At 39.1% G+C, this 26,878-nt stretch overlaps 1 protein-coding gene across 1 annotated transcript in view; it reads right to left on the reverse strand.

The window, feature by feature from the left end:
* Positions 1–26,878, reverse strand: part of LOC122559862 (solute carrier organic anion transporter family member 4C1-like) — a 174,666-nt gene that overhangs the window by 142,476 nt on the left and 5,312 nt on the right. The window contains exon 2 of the mRNA XM_043709986.1: positions 8,393–8,656. Within this exon, the coding sequence (XP_043565921.1) occupies positions 8,393–8,656 (264 nt within the window). The remainder of the gene's footprint in view (positions 1–8,392; positions 8,657–26,878) is intronic.

The raw sequence follows: 26,878 nt of genomic DNA on the forward strand, positions 1-26,878 counted from the left end.
ATTGTGCCTGCACCCTGAGATTCCTCTGTTCTAAAACACTATCCAAGGCCTCTCCATTAATTGTATAAGCCCTATCCTTGTTTGATGTCCCGAATTGCAATATCTCACATTTATCGAGATTGAACTTCATCTGCCATTTTTTATCCCATTGACCCAGTTGATCAAGATCCCTTTGTAATCTTAGAAAACCTTTGATTACAATGCTACCAATTTTGGTGTTGTCCACAAACGTACTAACCATGCCTTCTATATTCTCATTGAAATAATTTGTATAAAATGACAAACAAAAGAGGACCCAGAACTGATCCCTATGGAACAGCATTGGTCACAGGCTACCAGTCTAAAAAACAACTCTCTACCATTACACTCTGCCCACTGCTGTTAAGCCAATTATGTGCCCAATTGGCAAGCTCACGCTGAATCTCATGTGACCTAACATTACTAATAGTCTACAATGCGGAACCTCTGCCATCATCAATCTTTTTGGTAATTCCCTCAAAAAACTCAATCAAGTTTGTGAGACATGATTTTCCTCACACAAAACCATGCTGACTATCCCTAACCAATTTTTGCCTCTATAAATTTTCATAAATCTTATCTTTTACAATTACCATCAACAATTTATCCACAACTGAAATCAGACTCTCAGGTGTATAGTTCCCCGGTTTCTTCTTACAGCCTTTCTTAAACAAAGGTATAACATTAACCACACTTCAATCATCAGGCACCTCACCCGTAGTTATAGATTATGCAAATATTTCTGCAAGGGGTCTTGCAATTTCCTCCCTTATTTCCCACAACTTTCTGGGATACATTAGATTAGGTCCTGGAGATTTATCCACTTCATATTATTTTCTATAATGCAAACTGTTTTTAAAACATCAAAGTTTATTTCTCTGCATTCTCTAGACTCCATTTCTTTCTCCTCCATAAAAATTAACTAATATTAATTTAGTATCTCTTCCATTTCCTGGGGTTCAACACAAAGACTACCTTTAAGAGGCATTATCCTCCCTATAGTTACCTACTTCCTCTTAAGGTATTTGTAGAATCTCTTTGGATTATCCTTAACCTTATCTGCCAAGGCTATCTCAAATCTCCTCTTTGCCTTTCTGATTTCTCTCTTAAGAATGCTGTTACACCCTTTATATTGATTAAGAGATTCAATTGAACCAAATTTTCTCTATCTAAAATAAGGTTCTCTTTTATTCTTGACCAGAACCTCAATATCTTTGTTCATCCATTGTTCCTTGATCTTACCAGCCTCACCCTTCATTCTAACAGCATAGGAAAAGGCTGAACAGGCTGGAGCTGTTTTTTCCGAGAGCATCAGAGGCTGAGGGGTGACCTTGTAGAGATTTATAAAATCATGAGGGGCATGGATAGAGGAAATAGACAAGGTCTTTTCCCTGGGGTGGGAGAGTCCAGAACTTGAAGGCATAGGTTTAGGTGAGAGGGGAAAATTTTCAAAGGGACCTAAGGGGACACTTTTTCATGCAGAGGGTGGTATGTGTATGGAATGAGTTGCCAGAGGAAGTGGTGGAGGCTGGTACAATTACAACATTTAAAAGACATCTGTATGCGTGTATGAATAAGAAAGATTCAGAGGGATATGGGCCAGAGTTGGCAAATGGGACTAGATTAGTTCAGGATAATTGATTGGTATGGATGAGTCGGACTGAAGGGTCTATTTCCGTGCTGTACATCTCTGTGACTCTAAAATGCCTCTGAACTCTTGTTATCATATTCTTGAACGTCTTCCACTTGTCAGATGTCCTTTTACCTGCAAACAGTCTCCTCCAATCAACTTTTGAAAGTTCTTGTCTCACACCATTAAAATTTGCTTTACTCCAATTAAAAACTTTAACTTTTATGGAAGGCTTATCCTTTTCCATAACCATTTTGAAACTAATAGAACTATAAACACTAGACCCAAAGAATTCCCCCACTTTTACTTCAGTCACCTGTCCTGCCTTATTGCTCAAAAGAAGATCTAGTTTAGTTCCTTCTCTTGTGGGAGCATCCATATATTGATAAAGAAGATTTTCTTGAACACATTTGACAATTTCTTCACCATCCAAACCTTTAACACTGTCGATGTTTGGGAGATTAAAATCACTCATTAATACAACCTTCTTATGCTTACATGCATCTGAGGTCTCCCAACATATTTGTTTCTCAAATTCCCTCTTAGTGTTGGGAGACTTATAGTACAATCCCATTATTTCTAATTGCTAACGATATATTTTCACTGGACAATTTTTTAGAAATATCTTCTCTAGTTGCAGCAGTAATGTGTTCCTTAATCAAAAACACCAGCCCCCTCCTTTCTTGCCTCCTTTTCTATTCTTCTATAGTATCAAAAACTCGGAACACTGAGCTGCCTGACTTGTCCGTCTCTCTGCCGAGTTTCTGTAATAGCTGTGATGTCCCCATCCCATGTTCTGAAACATGCCCTGAGTTAATCAGCCTTATCAGTAAGACCCCTTGCATTGCAATAAAAGCAATTTAGTTCTTCAGAGTTACTACATACTCTGACTCTCTCGTCTTTCTTCTCTAGCTGACGTGCTCTCCTCACATTCAGAACCCTCCCCATCAATCCTTCTGTTTACCCTGTTATTTAGAATTTTTCCACTCCCCCCTCTCTATCAATATAAAGTCTCCTTTAATGGAACAAACACACCTCTCTGCTCAGATATTGGTCCCTTTCCAGTTTAGTTTAGACCCATCCTTTTTGAACAGGTCTTTTCTACCAAAAAGAGATTCCAATTGTCAAGAAAGCTGAATCTCTGAACAATACACCAGCTCTTCAGTGATTGACTTATTTCCTTTAACCTTTTTTTCTTCCTTTGTTTTGAGTTTGGCAATGAGAGTAAACCAGAAATTACTACTTTCAAGGTTCTATTTTTTAATCTTCTACTTCACCAAATATCATTCCCACAAATGTGAAAATAGCTTCTGGCTTCTCAATCTCAGATTTAACAATATGGCTTGAAATGTTCAGAAATACAGTATAACCAAGAATATTATGAGGTTATACAGAATGATGTGAAATACGGAGAAGAGTGTTTTATTTCTATGGTGATGTATTGGGAAATGTGGACGTGGGATCCCAGTGTCACCAGTCAATGAAAGAAAACAGGTAAGTGCAACAAGCAATTAGGATGGTCAATGGTACATTGGTTTTCATTGGAAGAGGATTCAAAGTAGGGATGTCTTACTGCACTTCTACAGCGATTTGTTGACACTGCATCTAAGGAAAAGATATACTTGCCATCGAAGAAGTGCAGTTCTCTAGGCTGATACTAGGGATGGCCGGAATGCTATATGAGAAGAGGTTGATTCAACTGAGCATGTATTCAGGAGAGTATAGAGGAATGAGAGGCAATACAATCAAAACGTTTAAAATTCAAACAGGGCTGAATAAACTAGATGCACGGAGGATGCTTCACCTGACTGGGGAGACTAGAACAAGGGGACATGGAATGTAAGGATATGGGTAGACCATTTGGGACTGAGATGAGGAAATATTTCTTCATTCAGAGGGTGGCCAAACTGGAGTTTGCTATCTTAGATGGATGAGGAGGCTTAATCGATGAGTATATTCATGAAAGGAATTAATAAAACAGATTTTAAAGACATCAAAGAGTATGGAAAGAAAGCAGTGTATGGCATTGTGACAGAATCATCCATGAGTACATGAATGGCAGAGCAGGCTTGAAGTGCAAATAGCTGAAAATGTGTTGCTGGAAAAGCGCAGCAGGTCAGGCAGCATCCAAGGAGCAGGAGAAACAACGTTTGGGGCATGAGCTCTTCTACAGGAAGAAGGGCCCATGCCCGAAACGTCGATTCTCCTGCTCCTTGGATGCTGCCTGACCTGCTGCGCTTTTCCAGCAACACATTTTCAGCTCTGATCTCCAGCATCTGCAGTCCTCACTTTCTCCTTGAAGTGCAAATAGCCTACTCCTGCTCCTAGTTTCTATGTTAGTAGATAAAGCTTTCACTTATTACATGCATTTCTGGACTTTTTTTAAAAGAACAAAATAATGCTATTTTCCTCAGAAAATAGATTTTAAAATATTTAAAAAATGGGAAAGTCTTGCTAAAAACTACAAAGGCAGTAATCAGACCACAGCTGAAATACCATGAACAGCTTTGACCTCTTTAGACAACCGTAAGACTATAAGAAACAGGAACAGAGTAAGACGTTTGGCTGCTCAATCCTGCTCTGTCAGTGAATAGGATCATGGTTGATCTAACCCTCACACCCACTTTCCTCAGTTTTCCCCACAACCCTTCATTTTCCTACTGATCAAGAATCTATCTATCTCAGTCTTAAATACACACAAGGACTGTGGCAAGGAGTTCTAAAGACTTGCTACCTTCTGAGAGAAGAGATTAATCCTCATCTCAGTTAAAATTGGCAGTCCTCAATTCTGAGATTATGCCCTCTGGTCCTAGACTCTACCATGAAGGCAAACATCCTCTTCGCACAGAGGTGGGGAGCCTTTTCATGTTGGAAGGCCGCATTGTGGGCGGCACGGTGCACAGTGGTTAGCACTGCTGCCTCACAGCGCCAGAGACCCGGGTTCAATTCCCGCCTCAGGCGACTGACTGTGTGGAGTTTGCACATTCTCCCCGTGTCTGCGTGGGTTTCCTCCGGGTGCTCCGGTTTCCTCCCACAGTCCAAAGATGTGCAGATCAGGTGAATTGGCCATGCTAAATTGCCCATAGTGTTAGGTAAGGGGTAAAGGTCGGGGTATGGGTGGGTTGCGCTTCGGCAGGGCGGTGTGGACTTGTTGGGCCGAAGGGCCTGTTTCCACACTGTAAGTAATCTAATCTAATCTAATTATGTTAGTTGTAATCTAATAAAGCCGCATCCAAGAAACGTCAATTATATATTCTTCAAAATTCACATTTTTTTAATTGTGGCGGTCAGTCTGTGAGAATTATTTCACTCTCTGGTATTTTAAATACTTTCATTTTAAGATTAAAATAAAAATAATAAAGGACGAAGAAAAACATATTAATAAAAAACAAAAGATTTGTTCTGCAAAATTTGGATTCATTCAAAGGCCACACACAATAGCCTAGAAGGCCGCAGGTTCCCCACCCCTGTCTTAGCATTTACCCTTCCAAGCCCCTTAAGAATTCTGTGCATTTCAATGCGAACACCTCTCATTCTTCTAATCTCCAGTGAATGGAATCCCAACCTATTTAGCCTTTGCTTATAAGGCAATCTCTTCATACCACAGGTCATCCTGGTGAACCTTCTCTGAACTTCCTTCAATTAAACAATCTCTTTTCTTAAATAAGGAGATTAAAAATGCTCACAGATGTGGTCTCACCAGCACCAGTAACAATTCCGGACTCTTATACTCAAACCTTGAAATGACAGCCAACATTTCATTAGCTTTCTGGTTGCCTTTTTCACATATGTGCTCTCTTTCTGTAAGATGTGCCCAAGTATCTTCAAGGCAAAAGTGAGGAGTGCAGATGTTAAAAACCAGAGTTTAGATCAGAGTGGTGCTGGAAAAGCAAGCAGATCAGGCAGCATCCGAGGAGCAGGAAAATCAATGTTTCGGGCAAAAGCCCTTCATCAGGAATAGAGGCAGGAAGCTTCCAGGGTGGAAGGATAATTGGGGAGGAGTGGACCCCCTCCCCTCCCCCCGCCATTTAACTCTCCACCCTGGTGGCTTCCTGCATCTATTCCTGATGAAGGGCTTTTGCCCGAAATGTCGATTTTCCTGCTCCTGGATGCTGCCTGACCTGCTGTGCTTTTCCAGCACCACTCTGATCTAAATCCAAGTATCTTCAAGTTCTTTTGTGTTTCAGATCTCTGCAGTTTTGCTCCATTTACATAATACTTTGTACTTTTGTTTTCCCTTCCAAAATGGACAAATTCACACTTCACATTTTCTAAGAAAAGCTATAATGGCATTGAAGACAGTTTAGAGAATGTTCATTAGTTTGATCATGGGTATTGAGTTACTGTGTTATGAGGAGAGGGTGAGTAGGTGGAGCATGGATCAATTGGACTTTTGAAGAATGAGAGGTAACTTTATTGAAACATAGAATATTCTTAAGGGTCTAGACAGGGTAGATACAGAGAGGTTGTTTTCCCTTGTGCGGGAGTCTAGGACCAAAGGACATAATCTCAGAATAAGGTTTTACATATTGTGATATTAAAAACTTCACAACTTTAATAACTGTTCATAGATTGAAAAAAATCAACAGAAGATAAATTTACACATGTAAATAATCAGTAATAACTGTCTGGAATAAACTATTAAAGACATGGTGGCTCAATGATTAGCACTGAGCTTGCACATTCTCCCCATGCCTGAGTGGGTTTCCTCTCGGTGCTCCGGTTCCCTCCCACAGCTCAAAGATGTGCAGGTTACGTAGATTGGCCTTGCTAAATTGCCCATGGTATCTAAGGATGCGCAGGTGAGGTGGATCAGACATAGGAAATGCAGGGTTACAGGGATAGGATCAGGAAGTGTGTCTGGGTGGAATACTCTTCAGAAGGTCTGTGCGGACTTGATGGGCCAAATGACCTGTTTCCACACTAGGGATTCTATGATTCTATGACAAGGACACACCTATTCAAGAAATCAAAGCAATTAGTCATGTCTTGGAAAGGAAGGTGGTTGAGATTGCACAGGAAAAACTGCTTTGATACCTGCCATAAAGGACAAGGATTGCCCTACAGAAGATGTTAAGGAGTTAACTACAGGGCAGCTGTGTCTTTACAGACAGTTAAGGCCAAATGGAACAAGGAACAAAAAGATACTTCTGGTAAGAAGGCAAACTGTGGACTTGCAGTAAGTTAGATGAAAGGACTTTAAAAAAATCACCAATAATAATCCGAAGGACGGAAACCTGTAAAAGAATCAAACACCAGAACTCCACCCCTAGCAGAGTATTGAAGAACAACACTGTACAAGGACACTTCCAGACACAGACCACCACTGGTTGGAATCCTGGCCAGATTCCACCATTCATTGGGTAAATAGCCAGATTACATTGTGAGGTTTAACGTGCTTACTTGAGGGTCTTATTTTGGTTGCTGCATACGATAAAGTTTAAATCATTGTTTCAGTTCTTGATCATCTGTGAGATTTCTTAACAAGCGGTTGAATTAAAGGTAACTTCTGGTGAGTTTGCCCACAACAATATTTATGACAGAAATGAGGAACAATTTTTTTCTCTTAGACAGTCGTGATTCAGTGGAATTATTTACTGCACAGCCTGGGTCATTAAGTATATTCAAGGCTGAGAAAAGCATAATTTTCGTCAATAAGGTAATCAAGGGTCATGGCAAGAAGGCAAGAAAGTTGTATTGAAGGTTATCAGATCAGCCATGATATCATTGAATACAGAGCAGAATTAATGGGTTGAATGATCTACTTCTGCTCCTCCATCTTAAGGTCTTATGATTACATTTTTTAGTGAATGGTAAACAAACTGCACTTGTTATTTAGTACAATTACACTTGCCCAGAGATTTCCTATGGTATTTTGCACAAGAACTTGTTGTGACATGAAACCTATTTCAGTGCTGTTCTTTCTCTCGAGGTTCTACTAATTGTATAACCAGGATAAATAGCTGGGTATTGATTTCACTCATTTAAAACATTCTGACTGAGTTATACAGTCTGAACCAAGAAATATAAATCACAACAGCTAATCAATGTCATATCATGAGCAGAAAGTGAAAAGGGGGAAGAAAACACACAATTAACAATGAGGGATTTCCAAGACAGAGAAAAAAAAGGAAGTAAATTTTTAGTAATCTCCAGCAATAATTAAATTCTGAAGGAATGACTGCACTTATAAATATTAATTTTCAGTGCCAGAGTGGTTGCTTGGCTATAATTTAGACTTTGCATGCCCGTACAATTTCACAACACTTAAACAGACAAACCATAACATTTTCTGGCAATTTTAGCAGTTAATTAATGTATAAGTACACCAACTTCACACTCTTTAATGCATTCAAAGCTGTGGTTCTCAATGGGAGTCTGTGTGCAAAGCTTCTAGAGGGCAATAGGAACTCAGGTTGTTGTGTATTCAGCATTTAATCACACACTGAGAGTTACTAGAAGTTGTCTGATTTATTCTTTACAAGTTTTGGCCAATATTTGCCCAGCATCAAATTTGTACTGTTCACTGCCACAGCATGTGATATCTTCATCTACTGAACCATTAGGGATGTAATGATTGGGGTAATTTTCTCAAGTCAAATGGTACAAATTAGAACACTTCCCTTTTTTTCTCTTCAATCCAAGTTTAACATCAGGTCGCATTATATTTTTTGAAAATACCATAATATGCAAAACTGTATTCAACAAATAGTGAACAAAACAGTACTTTATAAACAAGCATACCTCTTATTTGTGCACCATAATTATACAGGCCACTAGTGAAATGAGGAAGACAAAACACAAGTGATCCCAATCCCAGCATAAAAGACGAAAAAGCCAGCCATCGTGGCTTGTGCCCCTTTTGTCCATAGTAAGAGACAAAAAGGCATAAAACACAGAAGGACATATCGTAGCCTGTAGAAATCACTCCTGTGGTGAAACTGTTCAAGTTGTATCGCTTCTCAATTGTAGTTATGTTGATGTTCACCAGACCATTCACTAAAGTACCTGCAACATAAAGAATATTTATCATTTTAAAGTAAGAAACATGTCCCAACACTAATACCATTGACAATGACAAGAACATCCGTATCAAAAAATTCACAAAGGTTCATTAAAAAGCTCTTTCCAAACCCACAAATACTGTCATCTGTAAGGTCTAGAGCAGAAGATACATGCGAACATCATCAACTACTATTTCCTCTCCATGCCACTCACCAGCCTCATTTGGAAATATATTACTGTTCCTTCACCGTCACTCAGTTAAATCCGGTAACGCTATCTTGAACTGCACTGTGGGTATACCTACACTAACTGGACTGCAGTATTTCAAGAAAGCAGATCACCGATATCTCCTCCTGCAGAAATGGGCAATAAATGCTGGCATAGCCAGCAAAACCCACATGTCCTGAATGAAATACAGCCAGAGCAAGTTGCTTTTTAGAAATACTTTTGATGCCTTACCATTTATGGAAATGTGCTGCTGGAAAAGCGCAGCAGGTCAGGCAGCATCTAGGGAACAGGAGAATCGACGTTTCGGGCATTAGCCCTTCTTCAGGAATGACATTTAGGGAACAGGAGAATCGACGTTTCGGGCATTAGCCCTTCTTCAGGAATGACATCTAGGGAACAGGAGAATCGACGTTTCGGGCATTAGCCCTTCTTCATTCCTGCCTTACCATTTAGTCAATTTTACATCTTTTTAAATCTGTAACTGTGTGAGTGTCTTTCAAGTTCTGTTTTGGGAGTTATATTGACTTTTTAATGTTCCAGAACCATGTTAGAAAGTCAAAAAAAGCCTGATTTGATAATCCGGTACAATCAGCACATAAACAGTTAATTGGATTAGTAAATTCATCTTTCAAACTTTAATGCAGCTACTATAATCAACAAGAGGAAAAGACACTCTATCCCTCCTTACCCAGGCATAACTATGCCAGTGACTCAGTTCCATGTCATTTGCCTCAACAAAGCAATGGAGGTCTGGTTGTAATTTCCTAAATCAAGTGATCTTTGATATTGATCTATTACAATCTCAGAAGAGATTGACAATTTTTAAAAAGAATTCAAACTTCCAGTTGTTAGCTGAAAGAATGATTTTATGTGTTAAAACATTTCTGTAACAAAATTATAATAAAACATTGTGTAAGCATGATTTTCTTTTCACACACAATTTATATATGAAACTTTACAGAAGAGATTCCTGTTTCACTTTTAGTAAAATTGAAAATTATATGTTACATTGTCTATTAGGTGGGAACTCTATCTTGTGGGTGCCTAAAATTGTTATCTGTGACAACCTCTTTCTCAATGAAGGCAAAAGAACTGATCATTGACTTCAGGAAGAAAGGAGGAGGACACACCCTCATCTACATCAATGGAGCTGAGGGAGAGAAAGTCAACAGCACCAAGTACCTCCGAGCAACGAAAGTCACAATCTGTGGACCTCCCACGTAAATGTGACAGTCAAGAAGGCACAACCATACCTCTTCTTCCTCAGGCAGCTTAGGAAATTTGGCATGTCCATAAGGACCCCCACTAACTTTTACAGATGCAACACAAAGCATTCTGTATGGATTTTGAGGGGGCGGCACAGTGGCTCAGTGGTTAGCACTGCTGCCTCACAGCACTAGGGACCTGGGTTCAATTCCAGCCTTGGGTGACTGCCTGTGTGCACTTTTCACATTCTCCCCATGCCTGCGTGGGTTTCTTTCCAGTGCTCCGGTTTCCTCCCACGGTCCAAAGATGTGCACACTAGTTGGATTTGCCATGCTAAATTGTCTGTAGTGTCCAGGGATGTGTAGGCTAGGTAGGTTCGCCATGGTAAATGTGGGGTCACAGGGAGATGGTGGAGTGGGATGCTCTTTGGTGCAGTCTTGATGGGCTGAACGGCCTCATCCTGTACTGTAGGGGTTCAAACTGAAGGGAATTTTTAAAACATCAATCAAAAGTGAAAAGTGCACTTTATAAAGAGGTGAACAATAATCAAATCTAGCAGCAAGGGGCAAAAAATATAAATAGAGAACGTAGCAAAAATTGGAACAAGAATAAATAAAGTCAAAGCTTAAGGCTCTTGAACTGAAACATGAAATATTGATAACAGGTTAGATTAGTTGAAGATGCAAAGAGAAATAAATTAATGTGACTTAACAACAAATAAAGTGACACATTTTCAGGGTGACAGGACTGGCAACTCAACATTCAAGTGTATTTGACTTTACGCAAAAATTGGTTAAAAGGATGGGGAGGTGGGGTAGCATTGTTAACAAAGGATGAATGAATGCCGTGGTGAATAGTGATACAGCTACCATTAATTGTGATGTGGAATTGGTTTGGGTGAGAATAAGTAATGGCAACAAAAAGAGGTCAAGGATGGGAGTTATCTAAAGGAACCAAAGAGTATTCTCACTTGAAGAGAAAGTATACATCAGGAAATAATGGAATGTGTAAGGATCCTATAATTATCGTGGGTGATTTTAATTTAGATATTGACTGGACAAATCAGATGGGCAAGAATAAAATGGAAGGCAAATTTTTACAGTGTATCAGGGATCTTTTTCTTAGATTGTACATCCTCCCTGGGGTCATGATATTTTAGATCTAGTAATGAGATAGGAATAATAACAGATCTCGTATTTAGTGGACTGGGAAACTAGACTAAGGGAAAGGTAACTAGATGAGCAGTGGCAGACATTTAACTAGATATTTCATAATGCTCAGCAAAAATTTATTCTGGTCAACTAAAAAGATTTGATAAGAAGGATGAATCACCCATAGTTAATTGTTATGAAGATTCAGGTGTGTCCTGTATCTTTAAGAGAGTTGAAAAGCTTAGCAAGGACTGAAAGCACAGAGTCCCGAGCAAAATAAAAATGTAACACTTGGTTGAAACAAAAAACTGGAGTTGTATTGCTATGGAACAAAAATAAATTTAAATTATGCACCAGATTCCAAAATCCAATCATATTTGAGTTTTACTGTTTGAGATCATATCAAACCAATGAAATGATCCGATGTTTTGGGGTATAAAACTGGAAATTTTGAACAGTTAGGGGGAAGAACTGCTACGGACACCAACGAATAGACTGCCAGCTGAAGAACTCTCTGAAAGATACCTGTCTATAAGAAGTTTGTGCAGCAGAACATCAAAGCTGACCTGGAGAAAAATCGACAGAAGAAAAGCTACAAGGAAGAATCGACAAAGCTGACTGGTTTTGAAACAAGTTTTTTTTTGTAAATCTTAATCGGAGTTTTAATTGGACCAGTATTGTAGAGTGGGAGGTAAAAGATAGGTTTAAGAGAAAGGATTTGTAAAAAGTTGTTGCTTTTAATATTCTCTGTTGGAATTAAAGAATAAAATTGCTAATTTTTACTTTAATAAATGACCCGTGGGTAGTTCTTTGCCTCTCAAATTTAACAGATTACGGCGTGAGGTGAGCTTCTCTGTGTGTTGGGTTTAAATTAACAGAGGGATTTATACCATGTCATAACATAATTTTGGCAAAGAGAGCATCTAACCGAAAAAGAAAGGAACTGCTTTGGTTGATTGTTATGACTTAACCCAAAGACACACAAGGTGGCAACAAACTGTTGATCACATCCACACAGGAGTTGGACAGAGAAGCAAAATGATCATGAATAAAATATTAATTACAATTGAGGGGGGGGGGGGGGAGAGAGGGGTAGCAAAATTGAAAACATTGATGCTCCTCAAAGTAATAAAACAGATCATATGATAATATTTCTATTAAAAAATATTCATATTGTCACAAGACAAAGACTGTCAAAAGCGCTGAATTCCAGAGATGAGGTGAGAGTGACTGCCTTGACATCAGGGTCACGTTTGACCAACCGTAAAAGATCAGAAGCAGGGATGTTCGCTAATGACTACACAATTTTCAGAACCATTTGCTAGACCTCAGATACTGAACCAGCCCATGATCAAATTCAGCACAATATCCAGGCTTAGGCTGACAAGTGGCAAGTGGCACCACACAATAGTCACATCACACAAGTGCCAGGCAATGACCATCTCCAACAAGAGAGAATCTAAATTTCATACCTTGACATTCAATGGCATTACCATCTCTGAATACCCAACTATCAACATCCTGGGGAGTTACCATTGACCAGAAACTGAACTGTACTAGCCAAATAAATATTGTGGCTACAAGAATGGTCAAACGGTAGGAACTTTGCAGTGAGTAAGTAACTCATAACTCTTGAATGTCTGTCCACCATCCACAAAATACCAGTCAGGCCTGTGATGGAATCCTCCCCACTTGTCTGGGTGAGTGCAGCTCCAACAACACTCGAGAAGCTTGACATCATCCAAGATAAACAACCTGTTTGTTTGGATCCTGTTCACACGCCTTCAGTCCATCCATCGCCAATACTCAGTGGCAGCAGTGTGTACCATTCACAAGATACACTTCAGAAATTCACAAAGGTTCCTCAGGCAGCACCTTCCAAATCCACAACTATCTCAAAGGACAGAGGTAGCAGGAACATTGGAACACCACCATCTGCAAGGTCCTCTCAAATCACTCACCGTCCAGGCTTGGAACTATATGCCATTCCTTCAGTTTTGCTTGGTCAAAATCCTGGAACACCCTCCCAAATGCCATTGTGGGTATATCTACAGCAAATGCACTCTAGTGTTTCAAGAATGCAGGTCATCACTACCTTCTCAAGGGCAACTAGGGCTGGGCAATAATGCTGGTAAGTGAATTTTTAAAATGTCAAGTTATAATTTTGGAGATTGAAACTAAAACTGATCGTATTAGTAAATGTGCTTGTTGTTGCTGCAGAAAATGTTTTACCGTTAGGAGGAATTGGTGACAAACCAATATCATATAACGTATTTTCAGTGGGTTAAATAGAATGAGGATTTTACATTGGAGGGTGACTTGATTCATTTTTGTCTGACGAAAAACATAAAAAGATTAAATCTTTGGGGATATAAATTTGACTCAAAGTTTTATCATGGTAAAATTCAGAAATTTTTCTCAAGAGATTTTGCTTGACATAAAAAGGTTAATATGTGACATTAATGGAAACAGTGTATCTGTTACAATGTGTAAACTTGAATTTATATTTATTTAAATGGTCTGTTATTGGAGAGGTCTCTGAATTGTCTACTCGTAACGTTGATTTCATTATGAGGAAATGAGCTCACTGGGAAGAAAATTTTGCCCACTTTTACAATGGGAAGTATATCAATTAAATTGATGGGTGTACTCCAATAATCAGAGACTAGGCGTAATCCCATCGTAGAAAGCACTGCTTTGACAAAAGGTTTGTTCTGAGAGTCAAACATTCAATGCAAACAAACTTACTCTATCCGCTTTGAACTTGCTTGTGAACGTTAACTCAAAACAGGTCAAAAGAATGCAGCAACAGAATTTCAAGTAAATGAACAAACAAAGAAAGACAATGCTTTGAAGCAGAAAGACTTGTTTGAAGGAAATGTATTTTCAAACTGCTACGGCAAGTTGAAGTTTTCGTAAACAAACTGAAACTTCAGAAGAAAGATCGTAATCCCATGTTTACCTGCACAAAGATGAATTGGATATTTGTTTGGCTGAAACCTACTTTTGTGACGTTCACATTAAAAAATGTACAATTATGAAGGAGAATGGAGATCATAAGATAAAATCTGAACAAACGGAGTTAAAAAAAATCAACAGTCTAATGACAATGGAAAACCTAATTTTAAAAAAGAAACAAAGGAAATATGAATCTAGACTTTCTGATGGAAAACTTCTTTGAGTTGACATTTACAACTACAGTATGCAAAAGTCATAAAAGCATATTTGAAATTAGTAATATCGTTCTGGACAGAGGCTTCCAGATTGAATGAATTTTGCTACCTTCTAACTAAGGACATGGAATTAAAATAGAATGTAATTGTCATAAGAAAGGAGCTATGAAAATCACTTCTCAGTCATTTGAGAGGAAAAAAATTAAGAATCTTTGCAAGGAAGATTTTAAAAATTAACTATTACCTGTATTGAATGCATAGAGGAAAACATTATAATACTGCTAAGATACACTATTGAATGGACAATGTATCATCACATGGGGAGAATATACTTGCACAAATGTAATAAATTAATTGTAAGTAAGCTCTTAAATTTTACAGAACGCTGTCAGCTGGTACTGAAGCTGTTTATGAAAACAGTGATGAGCTTTAATTCTTTTCGGGGGAGGTTTCATAACTGTGAGATTATCAGATTGGTTTGTTTTAGGACTATGTGGTTTGGTTTATAGGATTCCTATCATCTGGGACTATGCACTGAACCTTACATATTTTTGGCTAAGTGTCAATTTTGTTGTTTCATGGTTGGTTTTTCTCCAAGAGGACTAAAGAGAGCTCTCATTACAACTGATAAAATTCATGTTATTAACTATCGAATCAATTCCTTTGGTAGCTGTCTGATCTGTCTCACCTGATTCCATCCCCATTCTACCAATTGCCTTATTTGGACTAACTCACCACTGATGTAGTGCATTTAGATAAGCATTGTCTGGAGGTACCATGTATGGTTCTTGACATACACCCGAGGCAAGGGAAATTTGGTGTCTCACTTTGCAGACAAGGATGTTGGGGTCCTGTAGACAACAATCAAAGAGCATGGTGCTGGAAAAGCACTGTTGGTCAGGCAGCATCCCAGGAGCAGGAGAAAGGTCTTATGCCTGAAACATCAATTCTCCTGCTCCTGGGATGCTGCCTGACCAACTGTACATTACCAGCACCACACTCTTTGACTCTGATCTCCAGCATCTATAGTCCTCACCTTCCCATGTAGACAAGATAATGCAGAGGTAGGAAGACCTCTTCCCATGAGCAGCAGAGGTGGTCACAACACTTGTCCTTACCAGGTCTGAAGTTGCCACCCAGGTCAGTGAGAAAGTCAGCCTGGAAAAAATTTTTCAAAATGGATCTGTCACAGGCCTACTTGCAGATGGGGATGCAAAGAAGTCTCAGTTACTGCTGATGATAGTGACACAAAGAAGCCTTTTCTTCTACGTGACTGCTTTTTGACATCAAGTCTATTACACAGGACCATGGATCAAATATTAAGTAGCTTGCACTGTGGTTGACTCTTAATTTCCCTCTGGGCAATTATGCATGGCCAATAAATGTTGGCCTAGCCAATATCACCTTTGTCCCTTGAATGATAGTAAAAGGTACATGCAGCAAGAAGAAAAAATTCTAGGGATCGCTGTCATGCTCCATATTCAATATCTGAGCAATGCAAGCCAACAAGGGGCCCTGGAAACAAATCATAACCACAGAAGTGACCTCCCTTGCCTCCTTGAACATTTCAGATGTTCCAGAGATGTGACTCCAGAGGCTGATCCGCAGCATCACCAGGGGTAGTAATGGCACAAACTACAAGGTGAAACAATAATGATGAGTGATGAACCCAAACCATCCAAAAGGAAACCAAAAATATGTACAACTTTGAAACAGAATGAGAAAATGAATTTCTGTTCTCAGCTGTAAAAAAAAATAACTGGAAATAAGATACAAATTATTAATAAGAGGATTTGCCTTATATGTCAGCAAAATATATCAATAAGCAGGAGGAATTTGGAACAAGACCACACAATGAAGCACAGTAAATTCAAAGATAATTTTCCCTTCAACAGCGTGCCTCAAACAAAGCAAGTTGATTGGATGAATGCCACTTTGAAAGCTCAAGTCACTTTTATCTAAACAAGCATTGAGCATTGAGCTGCCAGTCCAGTCCATCCCTGACCCATGTTTCTATAATAGCTATGATGTCTCAGTTCCATGTTGCCAACCATGTCCTGAGTTCATCTACCTTACCTTTTGCATTGGAATAAATGCAGTTTGATTTATCAGTCCTACCTCATCCTCTGCCTTGCTCTTGCCTGCCTTGACTGTTTGACTTGCTCCTCTTCTCAACTGTACCAGCCTCAGACCGATCTCTTTTCTCACTATCTCTTTGGGTCACCACTGCACCCCCCTTACTTGTTTAAAGTCTCCCGAGTAGCACCAGCAAATTTCTCTACCAGGATATTGGTCCTCTTCCCATAGCGCCTGATAAAAATACTTCACAATTCACTACTGGAGGATGTCAGTGATCCAGGCAACAAATCTCATGTTGAGAAAAACGGATTCACTGCTTTATGAGGTTCTTGTTAGTAAATGGCTGTCACTGTAACACCTCTGGGGTTTTATTCATGGTGCATGTGCAGAGGTGAGGAATAACAGCTAAAGTGGGTAGCCCTTATCCTAAACAACTCATTCATAGACCTAGGAGAGTGGGATGGAAGGATAACAGAATGTTGTACACAGAACACCAGCTATGTATTTATAGAACAGTAGACGTTCCAGTTATTGAGCCTCTGCAACCTGTAACTCGGTGCCCTATTGGTCATATGGGTGCAGCCAATGCTGCCCTTTACATATGGAAACCCAATATTGCAGTAAATCCAAATGCCATCTGAGTGCTTAGGTCCTATTAGGTAGGCATTTGAAGGCTTGGCAAAGCGGTATCTATGATTATTGAGATATAGCTGCTTGTAGATTACTTTAAAATATTACAGAGGACTCCAGCTGAGATCTTAAATGATCCAGAGGTGAAGTTACCTTCTATGGTACTGCCAGGGCCTGGCTATGAATGCAGAAAGGTGTGGATTTCTAACTATCAGGTGCATTGATGTCTGTGACCATCTATGTGGAAAATCACAGTCTATTTCAGCATGGACTTTCTGACATGTCCAAATAACTAGGTCTGGCACAGTATATCATGCCACTTGGATAAGCACTCCTTCTCCTCCAAGCCTCTGACTCAATGACTGTGTGCTTCTTCTGCTCGAGGCCATTCCTCACTATCCGTGTGTGATACCTCAATTGTCTCAGAGTGTGGTGGAGCCTATCCCATTTCCAGGTGCACTTTCCTGCTATCCAAGTAATGTTGAGGATACTGATTCAATGTCATGAAGCCCAGGCAATAGCAGATGAGCTCACAGCCCCTGAAATAGCAAGGACTTTATTTCTGATCCTCCACCTTCTCTTGACATGGTCCTTAAATTTTTCAGTGCATACCATGAGGCTTTTCAGCCAATTGAGACAATTTAAATAAATTTTCAAAGACTTAATTTGCATGCTCATTGAAATCTACTCCTACTCACCTCTCTACTCACGAGGTGTGATTGCTAAGGGCTCTCAATTCTCACCCTTCTCCTGGAAAACTGCATTGCATCTACAATTGTGCCATTTTCTGTGGTCTCAATAAGCTTCATGGCTACTTTAACAGGCACAGTTCTGGTTTGGCACCTATACCTTTTCTCGCACCCACAAAATAATGGAGGGAAGATTTGGAGGTGGGATTTCTGGTCATATTGTTAGATCACTGCCTAGCTCACTGCTAGCTGCCTTTTTTTGCCATCTCACCTCCATTTGGGATGAGGAAATATTGGCCTAAGTTTTTTTATAACAATTTGAACAGTAAAAGCATACACATAAGAATCTCGGGGTTGATTAGAAACAAAAAAGAATGGTTGAGAAGTGGATGAGAAATTTGCACTTGTCTTTTCAAAAGAATATACAGCTAATGTCACTGTAAATAAGTTGGATACAAGACGGACAGCGTAAATGCTAAAAAGGTTGACAGCTATAAAGGTAGAATAGTCACCTATCCTGAATGGGATGCATGTCTGTTTGCTGAAGAAATTAAAAGTGGAAAGAAATAGAGGCTCTGGCCCTATTTTTTCTTAAATAAAGGAGTGGTGTCAGAAGACTGGTCTCCAACGTCATACTCCTATTAAAAAAAGGAGAATGGCATAAACCCCGTAACCACTGTCAGTCTGGAAAAATATTCAGAAGGTAACAGTCGAGGACAAAACTGTCAATTGGAAAAACATGGGTGAATCAACAGCATTTATTTCTTAAAGTCAATTTATGCTTTACGAACTTGAAAGTTCTTACAAGTATGGAAAGGGTCTATAAGTGCCACTGATGTTGTGTATACTGGCTTTCAAAAAGCATTTGATACAGCACCACAAATAAATATGTTAAAATAATTAAAGCCCATGGGACTAAAAGGAAAGTGGTTCATATAAAAGATTACACAGAATATGGATATAGAAACAAGTGGCTTGGCTTCATATGCTTGTCCAGTTTCCTATTCAATACTTTTACAATACCAGCTACTTCAGTAATTCCTTGTGGTAGCAAGTTCCATATTTTTATCATTCTTTAGTTAAAGACCAAAATAAAATTGGCTAAGGGACAGAAGACAGGTTACAGTCATGAGTCACTAGCCTTGATAGGAAATGGAGTGAAAATTCACTGAGAGCTCAATAATCGCTCTTCTGCTTTATTTCATTTTTATTAATGAGGTGGACTTTAATCTACAGGACCATTTCAAACAATGAAGATTACACAAAATTCAGAAAAGTTAGTCAATAGTGAAGAGGATAGCATAAGTTTCAGGAGGATGTAGACAAATTGATTAATTGGTAGAAGGTTGATGGAATTTAAGGTAGGGGAGTGATGAACTGTGGAAAGAAGAAAGTAGGCTCAATATAACCAAAATGGTACAAATTAAAGGGGATGCATTTAAACACACATGTGAGGTTTTGTGTACAGAAATCTTTGAAGGTACACAACTGTTGTGAAGGATGTTAAGATGGCATAGAGAATCCTTAGGCATACCCATAAGGCCGAGTGTACAAAAACAAAAAAATTTCATATATTTTAGTAAATCTCTGATTGTGCCCAGGTAGAGTATTGGGTACCTCACTTTAAGAAATATGTTAAGGCCTTGAATACAAAAAAATTTACCAAAATGGCGCCATAAACACATGACTTCAATTATCTGGAGAATGTGTATAAGCAAGGATGATCTTAGTTGGAGCAGAGATTTTACAGCGATTTAGTATATGCTTTTAAAATCATTTACAAGAGTTAATAAGGAGAAACTGTTTGCACTTGAAGGTACAGATATAAAATAACTGGCAAAAGAACCACAGGCCAAGTTCAGTGTTTTTTTAAAGTACTAAGTAATTATGATTTGAAAGACAATAGCTGAAAGTGTGGTGGAAGCAGACTCAACAGTTTAATCGTAACAGTCTAAAAGTAATTAGATTAATGAGAGTTAATTTCAGGGCTATGGAGATTGGGCCTAAATAGATACTTCTTTCAAAGAGCTAGAATTGGCATGTTGGGCCAAATGGCCTCGTTCTTTATAAGATTCAATGGTTTTCTGATTTCTAAATGCATGCTCTTTTCAATCATAATGTCTTATCCCAATTACAGTTATTTTAAATACTTTAAAAATATTCACCCATAAACTTTCTAGTGGTAAAGCAATATTGTATATGCAATTTCTCATTCACACTTGTATAGATAACAAGGGAGCAAAAGATCCATATCCTGCCATATGGGAAAAGGCTAATACAATCTACATTAGACAACATACTCAGTTTAATTCTAGTATTGCAAAAAAATAAATTGAACCACATTGTCAATTCTAACTTGGTGATGATATGTGATCCTGTTAAGTAAATGATGTCAAAATTACAATAAACATCTAAAAGGATTTCTAGCTTCGTAAGGGGAGTCTGACAACTCCTGTGACATTTTTAGGATTTATTTTCTATCTATGCACATTATTTTTCATTAGAGAGAGGATTAATGTAACTCATTGAAATGCTGGTAAGAACTAGAACTAACAAGGAAACATTTGAAAAAATCTGGAACAGGCTTGCAGATGAAGCAATGAGGGTCTTTGAAAACAAGGATGAGAATTTCAAATTTGAGAGTGGGATTGGCCTGCTGCAGCAGGTCTACTGCTAATATTCCAATTCGTATTTTTTTGTTTTCACTATTAACCATGAATTTCAATATTCCAACACACCCCTGGCCAGATCTCCATCTTCCATCCCCCAAAATTCCTCAGAATTTTGAGCATTCTGAATTTTAATCATTTCAGCATTTGTAGTATTATAACACAGAGACAGACAGCTGAACAAAAGCAGTTTTTCTACCTCTGTATTCGCAATCCAGTAAAATGAAACCATCAAAGGTCCCCAAATAGACACTCAAATGGTTCCTCATCAGACTTTTGTATAACCAATCCCAGATTTTGTGAATAATTAATTCTCAGACACTTGAGATTTGTATCTCAAAGCATTTGTTTTCAGCCCCATGCACATGAAAGAACTTTGAGTATTGGAGTTGGGACGACATGTTGTGGCTGCATAGGATTTTGATGAGGCCATTTTTAGAAAACTGTAGACAATTCTGGTCCACAAACAAAAACAAAAATTGCTGGAAAAACTCAGCAGATTTGGCAGCATCTGAGGAGAGAAATCAGAGTTTACATTTCAGGTCGAGTGACCCTTCCTCAGAACTTCTGAAGAAGGGTCACTCGACCTGAAATGTTAACTCTGATTTCCCACCACAGATGCTGCCAGACCTGCTGAGTTTTTCCAGCAATTGTTGTTTTCATTTCTGATTTACAGCACCTGCAGTTCTTTTAGTTTTTATTTACAATTCTGGTTGCCCTTCTATGGGAAGAATGTTGTTAAACTTAAAAGGGTGCAGAAAAGACTTACAGGGATGTTGATAGGATTAGAGGGTTTGAGTTATAGGGAGAGGCTCAATAGGCTGGCCTTTTTTCCCTGGAGCATCACAGGCTGAGTGACCTAGAGGTTTATAAAATCATGAGGAGCATGGATTGGGTGAGTAGCCAAGATCTTTTTCCTTGGAGTCCAAAACTAAATGGTATAGGTTTAAGTTGAGAGGGCAAAGATTTAAAAAGGACCTGAAGAGTAACTTTTTCATGCAGAAGGTGGTGTGCATGGAATGAGCTGCAAGAGGAGGTGGTGGAGGCTGGTACAATTATAACATTTAAAAGGCATCTGAATTGGAAAATGAATTGGAAACATTTAAAGGGATATGGATGCATTTTGGTAGCGAAAATCAAGGCAGGACTTATACATTTAAGTGTAAGGTCTTGGCCCATGTTCCCAAACAAAGAGACCTTGGGCTGCAGGTTCATAGTTCCTTGAAAATGGAGTCACAGGTATACAGGATAGTGAAAAAGGCATTTGATATGTTTGCCTTTATTGATCAATGTATTGAGTATAGGAGTTGGGAGGTCATGTTGCCACTATACAGGACATCGGTTAGGCCACCTTTGGAATACTGCATTCAATTCTGGTCTCACTGCTATAGGAAAGATGTTGTGAAACTTGAAAAGGTTCAGAAAGGATTTACAAGAATCATGTCAGGGTTGGAGAGTTTGAGCAATAGGGATAGGCTGAAGAGGCTGGGGCTATTTTTCCGGGAGCATTTAAGGCTGACGGTGACCTGATAGAGGTTCATAAAATCATGGGGGGTGATGTGAATAGGGTGAATAGTCTTTTTCCCAGAGCAATGGAGTCCAAAACTAGAGGTCATAGTTTTAAGGAGAGAGGGGAAAGATTTAAAAGGGACTTAAGGAGCAACTTTTTCACACAAAGGGGTGATGCATATATGGAATGAGCTGCCAGTGGAGGTGGTGGAGGCTGGTACTATTACAACATTTAAAAGTCATCTGGATGGGTATATAAATAGGATGTGGGGCAAGATTAATTTACAATATCTGTTTGGCATGAATGAGTTGCTGGCAAATGGGCCTAAGTCACATTGGGATGTCTGGTTGGCACAGGTAAGTTGGATTGTTGTTTCCATGCTGTATGACTCTATGACTCTATATAGACAGACAGACAAATAAACACAGTGAAGGGATAAATAAAAGAAACAAACAAAATTGGCCAAATTACTTAAATGGATTGTTCACAGGCATGAATGTGGACTTCTTAGCCATTTTTCCTGAAACATTGATCAGAGTCACCTTCTCTATTCGTCCAAGCAAAGACATCCATACTTCTAACGTAGATTTCTTCTCTTTGGTTTCTGGAAGCTGGTATATTGATTAGGCAGAAAGTTCTCAAATCTTTCTGCCATCCTAGCAGCATTCCAGAACCAACTCTCAGGAAACATAGTTTGAAAAAACTACAATTCTGCCTTGCCTTGACTGATCAACTCTCCATGAGACCTCAGTCACCATTCAATATTGTCAACTGTTTGAACATGGAGACTTCTTTAGATGTACTCGTACAATTTTCTAGTACTAACTTGATAAATAGCCAGCTTCTGCTTTCTGAATAAACACAATGTTCTTCTGGGAGCCATCATGTTTGTTAGAACCTTTTGAACAATGCTCAGCCTGCAACTAGCCTCCAGGGCTGTCCTCACAAATAAAACATGCTTCTCTGGTCTATTCTTTTCTTTTTAACCCAAGCTGCCCAAAGTCCATCTGTTATTTTCAGCTTGTAATACAGAACAGTAATAAAAGAATAAAAGAAAATAATGAAAAACTCAGCGAGAAATCTAACAGTGGTCATAGCTATGGCAACCATATTTCCTCCCTGAATCTCAGTACATTTCTATCTCTCTTTCCTCCTTTAGGCTGCATCTTGATAAGTCTTTTTTTTAATACACTTGTGGGATTTGTGTGTTGTTGGCTGACCATCATTTCTTACCCATCCCCAGTTGCCCTTGAGAAGTGGTGGTGAGCTAACTTCTTGAACAGGTGCAATAGATGTATGCTGACCCATGAAGTCTTTAGGATGTGAATTCCACGATTTTGACACAACAACACTGAAGGAATGGTGACATGTTTCCAAGTCAAGACGGTGAGTGGCTTGGAAGGGAACTTGCAACTGATGGCATTCCCATGTATCTGCTGCCCTTGTTCTTCAAGTTGGAAGTGGTCATAGGTTTAGAAGGTACTGTCTAAGGATCTTTGGTGAATTTTTGCAGAGCATCACGTAAATTGTACACACTGCTACTTGTGAGATTCAGTGGTGGAGAGGGTAGATGATTGTGGATGTGGTGCCAATCAAGCAGGTTGCTTTATTCCGGATGGTGTTGCGCTTCTTGTAATTTACTGGAGCTGTGCTCATTCAGTCAAGGAATGGTCAGGAACTCAAAAAAAAATCAAATAAAAAACAAAATAATGTAGTTGCTGGAAATCTGAAACAAACACAGAAAATGCTAGAGAAACTCAGCCGGTTTGACAGCTTCTATGGAGAGAAAAATAGAACTCAGTTCCAAAGAAGAGTCATACTGGACTTGAAATATAACTCTGTTTCTCTTGTATTCTCTGTGCTTGTTTTGGAAAAGTTCAAGAAGAAAGTGAGGGCTGCAGATGCTGGAGATCAGAGCTGAAAATGTGGTGCTGGAAAAGCGCAGCAGGTCAGGCAGCATCCAAGGAACAGGAAATCGACGTTTCGGGCATAAGCCTGAAGAAGGGCTTATGCCCGAAACGTCGATTCTCCTGTTCCTTGGATGCTGCCTGACCTGCTGCGCTTTTCCCGCAACACATTTTCAGCTTGGTAAAGTTCAAGCTTTGCCATACAAAAGAGAGAGAGTCACTGACAGGAAAGTTATATCTGGTTTCCAGAAGGTATGTATTTTAAATTTTTTTTTGTAAACACTGAGCTTGGAAGCTCTGTATCAGAATATTTGTTTGGAGTCATGCAAAAAAGGACTGCATAAAACCAAGTGACCGGTTTTGCAAGTTTTGGTTAACAAATGCTTCAATTGAGTGCAAGTCACAGACCTCCCTGTTATAATATTCTGTGAACTTGCAGACATTATGCACTTCTGCTATCTTTGTTTAAAGTTTATTTTGTTGGAGCTGTTGTGGTATCCAAACGGTAGAAAGAATATATTATGCGATATTACGAACCAACATCCCTTACATAATTTTTCCAGTCACTTACCTTATTGTTGTTACATGACACATGGTTCCAAAAATGGTCCTTATTTCTGAGCCTGAAGTCCTGCCCTTTAATCTGGCTCCTAATTGCTGAGACCCTATATCCGGAACTCTTATCAGGAGTTCTTCCGATGTCATTAGTTATAATCGGAATACTATTGAAGATTTTCTGTCTGGTCTATGACAACCCTTAATTTGGCACTAAAGTAGCACACCAGTCAGGAAATTGCATTGTAAATTGATGATCTATTTCTAACTAAAAGAATCTTGTATCAGTACTACATTTCTCTGACTCTTTGAGTTGTTTCTGTCAAATTTACATATAATTAAATGCCTCTAACTAGTCAACACTCCCAGGCAGTCCCTACTTCCTGTTCCTAATGTGACAGATGGTTGCTCACTGCCCTTGCTCAACTTGCAGGTTGCTATTTCTTCAAATGTGCGTTTTAAGAACTCGTGACTTACCAAACATGTCAGAATGGATGACATTTTCCTTGCCCTATGGAGGCCTTTAAAAGCTGGGTTAGAGTTTGAGAAATTAAAATGTCATACTGACTCCTGTTTTGTTCCTGCTGCCACATGCTTTATCTAGAGATGCCACTGCTGTGTCAACAGCAGTGCACCTGAATTGTAGAATTGTAGAAAGCTAAGACAATTAGTGAGATAGTTGTTTGGCATTTGCCAACTACAGTTTTGCCAGTGTCACACAAGCTTCTCACTTATGAACTCTGGTAGGTAAGAGGCAGCAGCTACACAATGGGAAATGAAGGGAGCATTACATACCTAACTGAGATTTAATTGATAGCGACAGAAATGGGCAAGGCTGCTGCTGCTCTTAATCAAGGCCAATATTAATTGCCAACATTAACTGACCTGCTTGCAAATGAAGTCAGGAGTTGAAATGGCTCAGGCTTTAACTTAACCTTCATTGGATTTTCCCTCCCAATTTACACTTATGGACACACTCTCCATTAACTCAACCTAAGTCAGGTGTTCTGAAATATACATTGTCCTGTCAACTTGTTTCCAGTATTATTATGTCAGCATTTGTAATGAAACAGTTGATGTTAAGTTGTCACAGTATAATTTTACACCCCTTCTTGCCAGCAATTCAACCTGTAATCTTTAGTGATGGAGACAGCAGAGTTTTGGATGACATTTTTTGCATACACTCATGGGATGTGGGCATTACTGCCTGGACAGCATCTATTGCCATCCTTAGTTGCCCATCAGAAGCTGGTGGTGAGATGCCTTCTTGAACCATTTTAGTTCACGTGCTGTAGGTTGACCCACAAGGTCTTTTGGGAGAGAATTTCTAAGAGTTAGAATTCTTTGTATTTTAGACAGTGAGAGTGAGGAAACTGATCTGGAAAGCCAAGTATAGCATTTAGCTAAGCATGGACAAGGGTTTCCTCAGCAGATGAAGCAAGACAAATATGAGCAGGAGCACAGGGATTAGTGGATTTAATTTTCTCAGAATTGCTTTGAATGCTTGGAATGGAGTTCTATTATAACTATAAAATATAGAAAAGAACGGATGGTCCTGCATTACACTGAAGGAATATTGAAGCAGCAATAGATGTGGAAGATTCCCAGTATTTCTTGTTATTCATGTCTGGACATAATTCTCCTATCTTCACATCAACAACTGGAACTGGGCCAAATTGCTGGAATTTGTGAACTGCCCTGAGGACCTAGGTGAACAGGGATGATCTTAGTGATGAAACAGAGATGAGATTAAAAACTCATCTTGGGACGAAATGATACCAAGATTGCAAACAGTCTGTTTCAACCTCACTGTTGCAAGAGAGAAGGATGAAGCTTGGGAAGGTAGATTGTGGTGGCAATCAAAAATAGTGATTTTGATATTCTCAATATTAAATAGGATATGTTTACATTCATCCAGTACAGTCAGATAAACCATCTGTCAAATCAGAGGCTTGGTTTGGTTTGCTTTATTATCATTTTTTTACGTGTGTAATAAATTTCTGTTTTATTGTTGAATCTGCAGTCTTGGCTCCTTATGTTTTAGTGAAATCCCATTGGGGAACACAGAACATTACATGCAGTACAGGCCCTTCAGCCCTCAATGTTGCACCGACCTGTGAAACTAATCTAAAGTCTGTCTAACCTACACTATTCTATTATCACTCATATGTGTATCCAATGACTATTTAAATGCCATTAATGTTGCCTACTGTTGCAAGCATGGCATTCCATGCCCTTACTACTCTCCGAGTAAAGAACCTACTTCTGTCCTATATCTACCACCCCTCAATTTAAAGCTTTGTCCCCTCGTGCTAGCCATCACCATCCAAGGAAAAAGGCTCTCACTGTCCACCCTATGTAATCCTCTGATCATTTTGTATGCCTCTATTTTAAAGTCACCTCTTAACCGTCTTCTCTCTATGAAAAC

Source organism: Chiloscyllium plagiosum, chromosome 2 (genome assembly GCF_004010195.1).
Source record: "Chiloscyllium plagiosum isolate BGI_BamShark_2017 chromosome 2, ASM401019v2, whole genome shotgun sequence".
Classification (NCBI taxonomy): domain Eukaryota; kingdom Metazoa; phylum Chordata; class Chondrichthyes; order Orectolobiformes; family Hemiscylliidae; genus Chiloscyllium; species Chiloscyllium plagiosum.